The sequence below is a fragment of the Cokeromyces recurvatus genome (genome assembly GCF_025118155.1).
Source record: "Cokeromyces recurvatus strain NRRL 2243 chromosome Unknown BX663scaffold_14, whole genome shotgun sequence".
In the NCBI taxonomy this organism is placed as follows: domain Eukaryota; kingdom Fungi; phylum Mucoromycota; class Mucoromycetes; order Mucorales; family Mucoraceae; genus Cokeromyces; species Cokeromyces recurvatus.
Window position 1 is genome coordinate 457,060 of NW_026251400.1, and position 14,159 is coordinate 471,218.

General features: G+C 30.7%; 5 protein-coding genes across 5 annotated transcripts; 2 read left to right on the forward strand and 3 right to left on the reverse strand.

Annotated features, from left to right (window-relative positions):
• Positions 1 to 1,541: 1,541 nt before the first annotated feature.
• On the reverse strand, positions 1,542 to 2,908 carry BX663DRAFT_511177 (uncharacterized protein; the record flags this gene model as incomplete). The annotated part of the gene is made up of 3 exons (XM_051527852.1): positions 1,542 to 1,873; positions 1,912 to 2,709; positions 2,768 to 2,908. Coding segments are annotated over 3 exons (1,203 nt in total), but the record flags the coding sequence as incomplete, so codon positions are not given.
• A 2,578-nt stretch (positions 2,909 to 5,486) lies between these two features.
• BX663DRAFT_511187 (WD40-repeat-containing domain protein) lies at positions 5,487 to 8,460 on the forward strand. The gene is made up of 16 exons (XM_051527853.1): positions 5,487 to 5,583; positions 5,656 to 5,737; positions 5,795 to 5,953; positions 6,010 to 6,100; positions 6,177 to 6,337; positions 6,401 to 6,542; positions 6,606 to 6,848; positions 6,919 to 6,984; positions 7,040 to 7,094; positions 7,161 to 7,346; positions 7,406 to 7,490; positions 7,566 to 7,613; positions 7,668 to 7,702; positions 7,759 to 7,822; positions 7,919 to 8,062; positions 8,168 to 8,460. Exons 1-15 carry the CDS (start codon positions 5,502 to 5,504, stop codon positions 8,016 to 8,018), a joined length of 1,599 nt encoding a protein of 532 aa, XP_051382459.1. The 5' UTR covers positions 5,487 to 5,501; the 3' UTR covers positions 8,019 to 8,062; positions 8,168 to 8,460.
• A 96-nt stretch (positions 8,461 to 8,556) lies between these two features.
• On the forward strand, positions 8,557 to 10,292 carry BX663DRAFT_511189 (uncharacterized protein). The gene is made up of 4 exons (XM_051527854.1): positions 8,557 to 9,478; positions 9,560 to 9,758; positions 9,821 to 10,041; positions 10,098 to 10,292. Exons 1-4 carry the CDS (start codon positions 8,590 to 8,592, stop codon positions 10,169 to 10,171), a joined length of 1,383 nt encoding a protein of 460 aa, XP_051382460.1. The 5' UTR covers positions 8,557 to 8,589; the 3' UTR covers positions 10,172 to 10,292.
• BX663DRAFT_511192 (uncharacterized protein) lies at positions 10,244 to 12,314 on the reverse strand. The gene is made up of 7 exons (XM_051527855.1): positions 12,073 to 12,314; positions 11,888 to 11,996; positions 11,764 to 11,829; positions 11,673 to 11,719; positions 11,349 to 11,610; positions 10,500 to 11,263; positions 10,244 to 10,444 (listed from the first exon to the last, which is right to left on the reverse strand). Exons 1-7 carry the CDS (start codon positions 12,223 to 12,225, stop codon positions 10,391 to 10,393), a joined length of 1,455 nt encoding a protein of 484 aa, XP_051382461.1. The 5' UTR covers positions 12,226 to 12,314; the 3' UTR covers positions 10,244 to 10,390.
• Positions 12,315 to 13,190: 876 nt separating this feature from the next.
• Positions 13,191 to 13,781, reverse strand: BX663DRAFT_435756 (uncharacterized protein; the record flags this gene model as incomplete). The annotated part of the gene is made up of 4 exons (XM_051523142.1): positions 13,191 to 13,302; positions 13,339 to 13,376; positions 13,453 to 13,473; positions 13,623 to 13,781. The coding sequence occupies 4 exons, from the start codon at positions 13,779 to 13,781 to the stop codon at positions 13,191 to 13,193; spliced, it is 330 nt and encodes a 109-aa protein (XP_051382462.1).
• Positions 13,782 to 14,159: the final 378 nt, after the last annotated feature.

The window sequence follows — 14,159 nt, forward strand, 5'->3', positions numbered from 1 at the left end:
TTCTAACTAGGATCTACTCGTCGAGTCTCTGAATGAGTTCAACGACCCCCAACAGTCGTATTCGCGATTATATTGGCCGGGTTCCACGAGTTCATAAATACTTTCAACGTACGTACATGAAAACAATCTGGCAACGTCATTCTGAAGGAGAAACATTGTAGAATGAGACAGAGTGTGTATTTAAAAGAAATAAAAGAATAAAGAAAAAGCAAAGTAAAATAGTTTATTCAAATTGTTGTGTGGGAGATAAAATAATTATGTCTGACTATATTATATACAAATATTATGTGGAGTTAAAGTATGGATTATTCTAAGGGGAAAAGTGATGTTTTCTAATTGATTAAAATGAAACAATTATAAAGCAATATTGTAATTTTAACCTCAATACACAATCCTATTTGCATTATCAAAGTATTTACTCTAAATACGTTCTATGGCGTATTGTATTGCTTTATAAAAAAAAATTGAATGTATAATGCAAAAGTGAGGGAAAGAAGGGAAATAGAAATAAAGATACATAGAATGATAGAAGACGCAACTTTAATCAAGTTACTATGTAAATGAATGAATGGATAAGTGGTATTATGAATATAAATATAAGTATAGATGTAGGTATAAATGTAATGTAAATGTTAATATTACAATATAATGATGCATAGTACTTTACCATGCATATTTATGACAGCTAATATATTGAAATGTTCATACTACGACAAGAAGCAAAAATTCTTGGAGGCTACTTCTTGCCTGATAGCACCTTTGTTAAAGGATTCCGCAACCTTTACAGCAAAGCATAAAAACAAAAGAAATAATGAAATTAAATATAACAATTTTATTCAAAATAAAAAGGCTAAGGAAAAAAAAAAAAGAAACTACATTCTATTTCTGGATTGAGTTATTTATACTAATTTCTAGTATTATTTTGTTTCTGTTCTGGATGTTAGATGATATCTTATGTTAACTATATAAGTACCAATAAATGGCTCTAACTTCCCATATGACAAGTAATCCATGTAAATTCTATGAATTAACATAAATTCATTATCCGTTCTACTTTGAACTATATTTATTTGATCTTGACATCTATGAGAAGATCATAAATATAAAGAAGTTTATCCGATGTGCTGTACTTCAAGTTAATAATGCAGTAACGGTAATAAAGCTTGAAAGTGCGAGGGCCCCTTAAAATAAAAGTTATAAGAATTTCAATTATCGTTTTAAAAGGGATGCTATCTAAATGGCTCTATCTATATTATATGGATTTTATTATTAATGTCTTTCTAGAATGTTTTTATTTTATGGTGTCATTGCACTCATGTAATCATTGTTTATTCTGATATTATGTGATGTATTGTATTTATAACACTATGCAATTGCTAACTATTTATCAAACTGCTCAGAGAGCACAAGAAGTAAAACATTGAAGTAGCATTCATAACTTCAACAATCATACAAGAAAATATATGTACAGTTTATCTATTCACGAAAATATTGCTTTATTTTTATTTATTTTTTTTTTAAAAAAAAAAAAAATAATCAGAGTGATAGTCTTAATAATAGCTCTGCTGATAAGGGTTTTTTCGTTTTCGATTTACGTTATCAGTCGTTATTACTCGCAATATTGGGGGGGGCTAAGAGTTTTCCTGTGGATTTCGGTTAAACAGGGTTGGTTGTCGATACAACACGTTTTAAATACTGAAATGATGTCCATGATTTTGTCCATCGCGCCAAAGTTCATAGTCATTTCTTCAATTAATAATGAGAAGCGGATACGGTCAAGCTCGACCATCGTATAAAATTCTTCTGTTGTTCGCCGCACCATATAGAATGTCAGCATCATTCCCACCGCTTGTATGACCAACAAGTTTTTGCACTGGTTGCTGTCAATTGTTGTTTTTTTTTGGCGAATACGCCAAGACGTATAAGATCGGCATTCACAAGGTAGTGGCTACTTGCTGCACTCAAGGGCTTGATTTTTATATATCCTAGATACTTTTGACTGTTACCAGCAACCCAAGTGATAGTTCCATCCGTCCGACGATTGCTTGAACTGGCAGTATCAGCGTCTTTCTCAAGAAGCTCGTCAGTGAAATCAAAAAGGATTTCACCATTCGAAACCCTTTGATCGAATAGGCTCTGTAGAATAGGCTGAAGATACCGTGAGCAAAGACGGCGTTCAAGGACTTCAAGCATATTTGAGACCTGTGGCAATGTTTGCAACAAGCGCACGATAACGCCAAGATACTGTCTCAATACAGGATCATAGTTCAACGATAGATTGGAAATCTTAGTTACAGCAATTTCTTTTGTGCATTTATCAGACGTCAGAGCATGATAAATATCAAGAAGAATTACAACGAGTTCACGAGGAAACTTGGCCGCTTTCCAACCTAATTGTGACTTCATATCTTCGATTATCACTGTAGATAACCTATTTAAATGCCTGTCCAACTCAGAATCATTTGTTTGTTGATACAACAGCAGATTCGCTGAAACCGCTAGTATATGGGCAATGTTGCTCTCAAAAGTTAAGAGTCTCTTATTAACAATCGCTTCTTTTGCAGCAAGCTGAAAGTTGTAGAATCCCAAATTTACGTTAAAATCACTCACAACATAACTATCACAACATGGGGCACTGAGGTAGATTGGGAGATGGTTGATTATTAACTCGTTGGTGGCGTTGGATAACGAAGAGACAACTGTTGATATCTGGGATGGTTTGATTAGAGGTTTCCGCCTCTGGCAAAGGCTGTAGATTTCGTCTTACTTCCCATTCTTTCCAGAATTTTTTACTTTCCGTCAAGTCCCAGCTGCTAAAATTATTTTGTAGTCTTGATTTCTTGTTGGCATCGACAATCCAATTGTTTACAATAATGTTAAATTGGTGTATCAGCTGAGATTTAGTATTCTGCAAATGGGCATTAAAAAAACAAGATATGATCAAAATTGTCAGTGTTTTCCAAACACCATTTCAATTCACTTGGTGCATGTTTCTTTTTTTTCACGAACTAAATGCTTATCCATTTTTGTTTACAAGAAAAAGAAACGGTTGCATGTTTAGACTGTTATCTTGTCTAATAAAATTGCAAAAAGGAGGTATGTGCTACCATGTGTATTACTAGTGCAATAAGAGGTTCCATAAAAAAAGGAGACCTCAGCTGTAACATTAGATATTGATTTAATTGTCTATGAGCGTACAAATTATTAGAACTAAAATAGGATGTAGTAATTAAAGAAGTTGTAAAAATTGATGTTCAAGTTTTTAAGTATGATGGATTCTGCCCTATTAATTATATCTATATTATGCCATAACTTTGTGGGAAAGCTAAATACTCTCACCAGAGGTAATACATTAAAATCTTTATTGTGTTGTTCATAATTACTACATAGACGGGGAGATGCTCTAGAGTTTTATCAATTCAACAAATACAGCATGTATCAACTAATAAAGAACAAAACTTTAGCCATCAATAGTCACTAACATTGTATTATTAAAAGCAGATAGAAGAAAGACCAGTTAGAGTAAGAAAAGAGATATAATAAACATCTTTATTTATAAATTTATTAATTAACAATAAAAATTTTAGAATAATAAGTTATTTAAAGATTCTCCTTCAAATCAGAATCAAAAGACTATATTTACAACACCATGCGTCATGTCGATACCTACAATAAAAAAAAAATTAGTAAAGGTTATATTGCACAGAGAGAAAGCTGTTGTGCTTGTTACTAGGGGTTGAGTAGGTTTGTTACGCCTACCGGCCCATTCACAATTACAACGATGCAAGATGTTTCAGTTACTAGGGGTTGAGTAAGTTTTTACGCCTACCGGCCCATTCACTTAATAAATCCTAACATCTGCAACTGATCTGTGCCGTGTTGAGAGGGGGCCATACTTGTTACTAGGGGTTGAGTAGGTTTGTTACGCCTACCGGCCCATTCACAATTACAGCGATACAAGATGGTTCAGTTACTAGGGGTTGAGTAAGTTTTTATGCCTACCGGCCCATTCACTTAATGAAAATTGCATATTTGCTTCAACGGACACTTCACTAAGTAAATTTTTTTTAAAAAAAAAAACTTACATGGTTAACAAGTGAAGAAAAAAAAAAGAAAAGAAAAGAAAAGAAAAGAAAAAGAAAAATGAAAAGAGTATTTATGGAGCATGCACATTTCACACACCAACAAACCAAATATTTGAACCAATCAACAAAATATGCATGTAAATTTGTAAGTCCAATGATAGTCAATTAAAGCTCGTTTGTGTAATGGTTCGTTAGGAGTAAAATTGGCTTGAATAATGCTTCCACTTCTTTCTTATTTTAAAAATTCGTCTCAATAAATTTGACGAGTATCTTCTTACAACGACTTTTATGAAGTCCCAAAAAAAAAAAAAAAAAAAAAAAAAAAAAAATAAAATAAAATAAAATAAAATAAAATAAGATAAAATGGCGTCTCAAAATGCTCATATAAGAAAAATAAAAATGGGCAGTGAGTAGATTACCCTGACCAGTTCAAGAATATATAAGGGGTAAAAGATAAGGAGCAAAAGAAAAAAGGAAAATTATACTGTCAAGTTCAGTTGTACAATGCAGAATACTCTATCTCTTGAGCAAAATTTTTAATGTTCTATATAAGTTACCTTCTTGAACTAAATAGATTGAACTACATCAAACAAGAAGTAGACCAATCAGTATGATTAATAATAGGTTCCTTATAAAATTAGGTTTCTTTTTCTATCAAACAAAAAAAAAAAAAAAAAAAAAAAAAAAAAAAAAAAAAGTCGTTCACTTTATTAGTCAATTAAAACGTCTTGTATCAAGAATAAACAAAAATAAACATTCAATAATGATGCTTTAAGGATAATTTAAATGTTACTAAAACGACTTCTATTATTGTATATAACATACCTCTCCTTTTGCAATCTCAGTAGAGTCAACTGCATTGCCTGTCTCTAATAATTGTATTCTGGTATATGTCAGGACTGTGTTTGTTTCAACAAGCTGTCATATGTTTATTGCTTGTTATATGATAATATTCGTCAAGAGAAATTGCTCGAATTCGTTAAACCTGAACTGGAGCCCATAGCAATAAAGAATAGTAAGATGCATGGATCAATAACATCTGCTGTCATAGATTAGAAACCCCTTCTTATTCTGTTAAAGAAATAGTATAATGTATGGATTTTTAACCTATCTAAACCTAATTTAATTACTTGATAGACTTTGGATATAGCTCCTCTCATCAGTTGGTTAATGAATGATATAACCTTTTTAGAGGAAGATTATAAATTAGACTCATTACAAATATGCAATAATTATATATTTTGAATGAATCAGCTAAATAGCATTGTTAAAGAGGGATTATTATTATTATTATTGTTAGTAATTATATAAAAAAGCTTATTTTTATGTTTGACTACATACACTCCAGTGTATAACTTCAAATGAACATGTGTATCTTTTTTCTTTTAGGAAAAAAAAAAAAAACTTGCCAAAGAAATGACTTTTCGAAATTTACTTTATGAGAGATTACATGCTCGGGATAAAGTAGAAGGCAGTTTTCATGATATTATAGTCACAAGTAGGTTTTAAAAATAAGAAGTTGGCCTCGAATACCTATGTTTATATATGAATTTCTTTTTCTTCTTCTTAGATAATCGACTTCTTCAACAAACGATTGAACTTGAAAAGAGGTTCAAATTAAATTCAACTAATGCATCGTCTTCAGTTGTTGGGTAAGAATTCAATATTGAAGTGATTCCACTTGCAAAGAGTAATTTCTTCATTTATAGAAATTCAGAACAATTGCTTGAATTAGACCGCCGTATAAGAGAGCTTAATGAAGAAAGAGCAGAAATGTATAAGACGCAAAGTGAAAACGCTCAAAGACTTGTGACTATGAATGAACAACTGAGACTAAAAGAAGAAAAAGAAAATAAACAAACAGAAGAGTAATAGTTTAAAGATAATTTTGCATTAAATGATATAAATATTCAATATAACGTAGGATTAAACACTTATTAGAGAAAGTAACAAAACTTTCGGACTTAGTTGAACTACAGGTTCAACAATTGCATGAAAAGAATAATACAATCCAGGTAAAATATAAAAGCTAAATATTCATATATATATATAAAAGAAGAGTTATGTTTAATAACTTACTAATCTATAAAGATACTTCAAGATGAATTGGCTGCTTTACAGTTGGAGATGTACACTACTGAAGAAAAAAATAAAAAACTGACAGCAGAAAACCAGCAGTTGGTCGAACGTTGGATAAATAAGATGAACGAAGAAGCAGAAAAGATGAATGAAGCAACTCAATTTTATGAAACGTATAAATGATCTTTTTATTTATTTATTTGTTTATTTTTTTACTTATTTATTTGATCTTTTAGAGTACTTGAACAAGCAAGAGGAGCAGCTGATAGACAAAAAGTTCTAAAACAATCAAGGAAGAAATCTTCTTCTTCAAACAATCTTGAAAGATCATATCAATATTCAAGTATTATTTTACCAAAAAAAGCGAGTAAAAAAATTGTAAAACTATTCTATCATAATCGTCCTATTTGTATACAAATTTAGCTTTATTTATGTCCATAGAATATACATGATGCAGAATTACATTGTATTTCAGCTTCTTCAACTGACTCTATATTCGCTACAGGTGGTGCTGATAAGAAGATTAAATTGATTAATGCAAAGACAGGTCATGTTATACAAACACTGAGTGGATCTCTACAAACAATTACTTCTATTTCTTTCAATTCAACTGATGAAATGATTTTGGGTTCCTGCACAGATAATGCAACCAGAATCTGGAGTTTAAGTACACATAGATTAAAGGCAAGTTAAGCCTATAATCCAAGTTGTTAAAAACACATACTTATCCCTTTTTTTTTATTCATTTATTTAGCATACTTTAACTGGCCATATTGGAAAAGTTTATTCAGCAAAATTTACGAGTGATTCTAATAAAGTGGTAAAATAGTACGACACGAGTAAATATGCTTCAAATTAAACATATTATACATTAGGTATCTGGTAGTCATGATAGAACTGTAAAAATATGGGATCTTCAAAAGGGATACAGTAAGTATACGATATAAACATTTTTTTTTTAAATTTTATTTTGATAATTAATATTCTTAATTTTAGATATTCGTACAATTTTTACTTTTTCAAGCTGTAATGATATATGTCTTATGGATCCTGATGGTCAAACAGTAATAAGCGGACATTTAGATAACAATATTAGGTTATGGGATGCTCGTACAGGTGTAGGAATAAAAGAATTAACGGGAATTCATAATGGACAGATTACATCTGTCAGCATGTCTTACAGTAAGATTTTAACATGTATACTATGAGTATTCGTATAGCTCATTCTAACAATACAATAGATAATAATTATTTACTTACAAATTCAAGAGATAATACACTTAAAATTATTGATATTAGGATGTATGAGACTGTGAAATCTTTCCAGTAAGTATACTGATATAAGCTTTTAATTAAAAACACACACACACACATTAGTTAACTATAGACTTTCTTTATTAGTGCTGATACATATCGAAACGGACTAAACTGGTCTCGCTCTACTTTTAGGTAATAACACATACAACTTAATTATGTTATAATTAAACCGTTTATTTTGTGTAGTCCTGATGGGAATTATGTTACAGCCGGCTCAGCAGGTAAAGTGTAGCATTTTATACTTAAAAATAATTTCAATACTTATGTATTATTTAAGATGGATGTTTGCATATTTGGAATTCGCGAACTGGGAAGCTTGAGAAATCAATTAAAGAGCATAGGTATAGTTTCCTTCCCCCTTTTTTTTTCTAAAAAAAAAAAAAAGAAAAAAAAAACAAAAATATAAATTTCTTATTACTTATGCTGTATATAAATAGCTCTGCAATATGTGGTGTTTCTTGGAGTCCTGATGGTGACCATTTATATTCAGCTGAGAAGAATAAGATGGTGTGTATTTGGGATACTTCTGCATCATAAAGTTAAACTAAATAAGGATATCAAAATATATTTATTCAATAAACGTATGTATTTATTGCAATCTTTGCTGAAAATGTATAAAGTAAAATTCCTTCAAATTAAGGAAGATTTAAAATTATTTATTTTTAACTTTCCTTGCTGCCTCATAGCGTACATTCAATATTTAATGATATGGTAACAGTATTCGATTATTAGAAGCCATCGAATCCTTGTGAATTAAAATAGTCTAGACACTTCAGGTCAGTCAGCTCAAATATTGATGGTTTATAATTCAAAATTTTATAAGAGAAAAGTTAAAGCGCTGTTTTTTATTTATTATTTATATAATTAAAATAGACACCTTAATATGTATATTATTTTTAAATCATGCTGTCATTCAACAACCATTTTTTAATTTGATTCGAGTCAATTACTATACGTTGTAACTCAGACAGACGTCACCAAAGGTTAAAAAAAAAAAAAAAAAAAAAACTAAAGTTAAAGTAGATATAGTTTCCTTCCTTCCTTTTTTTTTTTTTTTTTTTTTTTTTTTTTTTTTTTTTTTTTTTTTGTGGATAAGTCCAGTCCAATAATGAATGGCATTTCCGACTTTTTAGAAAAACATCAACAGGGTGCGCGGTTTACGTTAACTGCCATTGCTGCCTCTGCATTAACAACAGCTGCATTACTCAGTTACCAAAAATATATAAACTTTCGTCTAGAAAAGGAAGAAAATAATAACACATCTTCGTTTTTAAACCAAAAGGCTATTAAAGAAAAATCAGCAATACAACATTCAAATACAATAGATATCATTGATGAAGAAGATCCAATTCAACAAGAACCCGAAAGGAAAAAGTCAATCGATGAGACATTAGTATTAGAACTGTTAGCAAGAAATATTGCCTTTTTTGGTGCTGAAGGTGTCTCAAAGATTCGTCAATCATTTATTGTTGTAGTTGGATCAGGTGCTGTAGGCTCCTGGACAGCACTTATGCTAGTACGTTCCGGAGTGGAGCATATTCGTATTATAGATTCTGGTCGAGTCCGTTTTGAAAGTTTAACTCGACATGCAGTAGCAAAAGTAACTGACGTTGGCAAGTCTAAATCGCGCATTTTAAAGAAATATTTAGCCGATATTGCACCTCAAGCTAATGTAGAATCACTACACGCTGAATTAACAGAGGATAATATTTCGAAAATGCTAGCAGGCAACCCAGATTTTGTTGTCGATACCTTGTCTCATGTAAAGGATAAAATTCTTTTGGCTAAATATTGTAAAGAGCATAACATCAAGATTGTCAGTGCAATGAGTGCTGGTTTGAAAGCAGATCCTACCTTAGTTCAAGTAACTGATGTAAGTGACTCAGTCTCAGATCCTCTTGCTCGTATGTATAGAAGACAATTAAGAAAATTCGATATTGCTTGTGACCTTCCTATCGTTTATTCTATCGAAAAGAATATAAACATAGATAAAGATGGTAATAATAAGGAAAAAGACCGATTTAAGTCTTTTTTTTTTTTTTAATTTATTATAACTACGATATTTATTATTATTATAGTTGCCGATTTTAGAACTCGTTCTTTACCTGTTCTTGGTCCTGTTGCTAGCATGTTTGGCATGGCATTGGTTACTTATATTCTTGTCCAATTAGCAGATTTTACAGCTTATAAGTTGCCTGCCAATAAAATGCGCGATGGCGTTTATACTCGTTTGCAAAAAGAATTAGCATCAAGAGAAGAATTCATCTTTAAAAACAAGTAAAACAATCAATGATAATATGATTTAGATTTGATTTATACTCACATTATTACTTATTTAGAAATAATATTTTAAATACAAAAGATGTTGGATATATTTTTGATGAACTTTGGAAGGGAAAGAGTGTTATTTCAGGAGCTCAGGATAGATCATTAGTTATGACTCGTTGGGATACCTCAAAAGAAAGCAGTATTTTGAATACAGTAGTAATGACCAAAGAAGAAGCTAATTTACATGATAAACTGCCTCAAGGAACAGATTTAGTTGCTCACTACGGAAGAGGTACATTAAATATACCTTTATAAATCATAAATAACTTATCCTATTTTATCGTATAGACGTCGTTGAAAGGATTGAAGAAGAATTTAGATTAGAACGTAAACTTCAAGAGTTATGGGATTCTTGTCAATAATAAAATATTGAAGTGCATTACATTACATTATATAACTTTAGTCATTATTGTTTTATATTTTAAAATACATAAGCATGTATGAGCACATAAAAAAAGAAAAGAAAAGAAAAGAAAAAAAAAAGACAAGCATGCGTATTATACGGTATACTATATTAATACGTATTCATGACCCTAGATTCATACATTGAGTTAAGGCAAACATTTAATAAACACTACTAACTAAATTGGTATCTTTTCAACTTCAGCACGAGCTTCTTGCCATGATTCCAAATTCTAATAAAAGATAATAGTTAGTTAAAAAAAAATCGATATAAATAGAATGAGTTACCTTTTGACAGTATCTAATGTGAATCTTTGCATAAGCAATTAACATATCACGCATATCTTGAATTTTTTCAGTTTGAAAACGATCCAAATCTGTTTGGAGTTCAGAAGATATAGTCTCCAAATCCTTCTTTGTGATATCTAATGCCTCTTCAAGCACATTGATAGCATCCTTTGATATACCAATTTGATTACGACGAGTAACTTCAGGATTAACATCAATCATGTTTTGTAATGTATGTCCTACAGCATTCATCATCTTTTTAGGTGCACTAACCCAGCCACCGTTTGATCGAATGGGTCGTCTAGATTGTATTTGTCTAGTCACCTGATAAGGATTGCTAAATTCCTCTTGTCTCTCTTCTACCATTTCATCCTGATTCGTCATTTCATCCGCATTAATAGTATTAGTATCTATTGTTCGTTCACGAGTTATAGCTTCTTCTAAGCGTCTGGCTTCACTTTCCATTTTTAATAAATTATCCAGATTCTCCTTTTTAGCATTCAGTGTATTTTCGATCATCTCCACTTGTACATGTTTCATGTGACGAAACTTGAGTACTTGCTTTATAATTTGTGCAAATTGTGCATGTTCTTGAATGGGTTCTGCAAACTTGCCTTCTAACGAAGCAACCATTTTACCTGTTTCGGTATAAGATGCATCAACTGCTTGTCCAATTTTCTCTATCGCATTAGCAACAGTGCTTGTTTCATTTAAACTAAACCCATTATAAACTGCGCCTAATTCTGCATAATCGTTTGCCAATTCTATAAAGATTTTTCTCTCTTTTACTTTATGTTTTTTTTGGGGGGGCAGGGAATAAATTCTTATTTTGTAAACTAAATATGTTACCTCCTAAACGACGAATAACTTTGCGTTGAGTTTTGTCTAAATTGTTGCTCATATAATTAGCTATTCTGAAAGTAAACTTTTCAGATTCTTCAAACCGAGGATCTGGATTTTTTAATTGATATGTAAGAGTGGGTGTAGGAATTAAATTGTTAGCTAAAATAGGATTATAGGTATAAGAAGGCGTATTCATCTGGTTACTAATAACCATCTGTAAAGGATTCTTTGGTAACGTAGAAAGTGGGGGTGAATGAAGAACATCAGACTATACTATAAATGTGAGAAAAAAAAATAGACATTTATAACTTTTTTGTAAATTCTTTTTACCCAAGCTATACTACTTTCTAAAAACCTGTGAAATACATGGTCTTTACCTAGTTGAGGATGCTTAGCCACCCTATTTAAAAACGTTTGTAACATTCGTTTTCTTTTTCAATCATGGGCAAATCATCTTTAACTTTTGTTTGCAATGCTGCATAATCAACTATTTAATTCTAAATTAGTATATATTGATGATTGACATTGCTATTCTTAGGTCTCACCTAAAGAATGTTTCTCAGGTATAGGAGGCACAATTAAAGCAGGATAAAGTAAAGTTAAAGCTTTTCTAAAAGACTCAAATTCACTATATCTACGTTTAGTTTCGATATCCTATAAAATTGTTAGATTAATTAATGTAAAAAAAAACAAAAAAAAAAAAAACAAAAACAATAGGACACTATTTTACAGAAATACGAATATGATAGGCAATATAACTTTTTCCAGAACTGGAGTCAGATTGCTTTTGTGCTCCCGTGATAAAAATATAATTATTATCTTGAAAAAGCGCACGCTCGATATTACATCCACAGGTTAATTTAAGTGAATTTCGTTGACTCATTTATTAAAGGTTTAAGAGACAAAGAAACTAAAATATGATAAAAGCTCCTCATATAAATTAATCAAAAACAAAATAAAAAAAAATAAAAAAATAGGGCGGCTAAAAAAAAAATAAGCAGCAACTCATACAACTACAGGTGAATATATGGGTGTATATAGCACATGATTTAGAAAAACTATTATATGGGGAATACTTTTGATAAATTGAATTTTTCAATGACCTTCTCCAGAGACACATTGTATAGCATACTTTGCACTAGCCAAGTTATGTAGAAGAAAAATAATAAAAGGAAACCGAAAAAAAATGATTTTAGTGTGTAAGATAAAAAAGTGGGAAGGGGGGGAAAGGCCTAAAGATCAGAGGATTTGAAAATTTAGCTACGACTTAGTTATTAAACAGTTAAGGAAAGAGTTTATTAATCCACATCAAACAATAAAATATATGACTATTTAGTACAAGTACCAAAGGTACATCATGAGAATAAAGCGAGATTGTTGAGAAGCTATTACATCCAGTAAAAGGAATGATAAAGTATCATAAACTATATTGTTGATGATAATAGAAATAGACATAATTTTATATATTTTCTTTCTTTTTTGCTCCAAAAAGAAGACATCTTTCATTATGTCAGCTGATACTATATTATTCAATAAGGATAGTGCTCAGCTTAAGAAGCATTATTATGCAGATGTAATTGTAATTATGTGGAAAAGATTGAATAAAAGCTTGTATTTTTTTCCTCAGCTATCACAATTCAAACTTCACCATAAATTGCACTAATCTCCATAGTCCTTTTTTTATAATACATTTAACTCTTTTTTTTTCTTGTTAATTGTTAATCGTGTAAATCTACCAGACGTATCCTAACGGCCCGTCTATATGTATGTATCGTAACATTTAACCTTTTTTTTTTTTTTTTTTTTTTTTTTTTTTTTTTTTACTCTTGTCAATCGTAATCGCACCCTTTACCCTTTTGGGAGTAGAGCTGTCTTCACCTTCACGTGGTTACTCCTGTTAGTAGAAGCTCTTATTGCTTTGAAGCTAAGAAAGACATTATATAATATACGTAAAATAAAGCTAATAAAAAAATACTTTAAATTAAAATGAAGTTACTGTCTGGATAATTTATTTGTGATCGAGATATTTGGATTCTATTGCTATCAATTGTAATCGGTTCTAGTCGCTATGTTTATCAGCTGTCTACAATCAAAATATAATATACTTTACCTGTATGCCTATGAGGGCCCTCTTTTAGATATAGATGAAAGGAAGAGCCTTAAATATGAACTGAACTTTCTTATACATAAAAGCTGTTTAATATTTATGAGTTTATTATTTTAAAGAAAAGGGTATAACCATGGTGATAAAAATTGTGGATTCTTCGATGTAACTTTTACTTCTGGTACACACTTTCTTACATGTTTATTGGTTTGTTCCATGGTTAGTCTAGCTTGATAAACAGTTTTTAAGATTGGTAATAATTTAATATTAATATTATCAAGCTCTTCAGGTAAAAACAAAGGATCTATACGATTAATTCGAGTAACGTATCCCATTGGTGAATCACATAAAACCAGTGAAAACTTGTTCTCTATAGGAAAATTTACCGACACTAACAGTTAATATATCAACAAATGTAAAGATTATGTAAATTATCACTTACCGAACATGAGAATAAATTCACGTACTGAATTTGGCACTATTGTATACAAATTATACAACATGCCTTTTAGTATCTCTACCATTTTTAAACGAAGCATCATATAATTCCTTCGTCTGATCTTCATATCTACCACACTCGGAACATCCATACTCTAAGTGTTGGCGCTTAAATAACAAGTCTACTTTTCTTCCAATCAACTTTCTCTTCTCCTGCTATCGCTCTGTCATTATTTCTAGCTGCAGAGGATGATTTGCTCGACTTTTCGCCCCAA

What these genes read in the sequence shown, in the direction of transcription:
- BX663DRAFT_511192 (XM_051527855.1), bottom strand. Translation starts at nt 12,225, where the DNA reads ATGAGTCAACGAAATTCACTTAAATTAACCTGTGGATGTAATATCGAG. An exon ending in ACCTGAGAAACATTCTTTAG is followed by an intron (nt 11,830 to 11,887) that starts GTGAGACCTAAG and finishes AGAATTAAATAG; the next exon opens with TTGATTATGCAGCATTGCAA. An exon ending in TAGAAAGTAGTATAGCTTGG is followed by an intron (nt 11,611 to 11,672) that starts GTAAAAAGAATT and finishes TTTATAGTATAG; the next exon opens with TCTGATGTTCTTCATTCACC.
- BX663DRAFT_511187 (XM_051527853.1), top strand. Translation starts at nt 5,502, where the DNA reads ATGACTTTTCGAAATTTACTTTATGAGAGATTACATGCTCGGGATAAA. An exon ending in CGAGTGATTCTAATAAAGTG is followed by an intron (nt 6,985 to 7,039) that starts GTAAAATAGTAC and finishes ATTATACATTAG; the next exon opens with GTATCTGGTAGTCATGATAG. An exon ending in ATCTGTCAGCATGTCTTACA is followed by an intron (nt 7,347 to 7,405) that starts GTAAGATTTTAA and finishes ACAATACAATAG; the next exon opens with ATAATAATTATTTACTTACA.
- BX663DRAFT_511189 (XM_051527854.1), top strand. Translation starts at nt 8,590, where the DNA reads ATGAATGGCATTTCCGACTTTTTAGAAAAACATCAACAGGGTGCGCGG. An exon ending in TATAAACATAGATAAAGATG is followed by an intron (nt 9,479 to 9,559) that starts GTAATAATAAGG and finishes TTATTATTATAG; the next exon opens with TTGCCGATTTTAGAACTCGT. An exon ending in AGTTGCTCACTACGGAAGAG is followed by an intron (nt 10,042 to 10,097) that starts GTACATTAAATA and finishes TTTATCGTATAG; the next exon opens with ACGTCGTTGAAAGGATTGAA.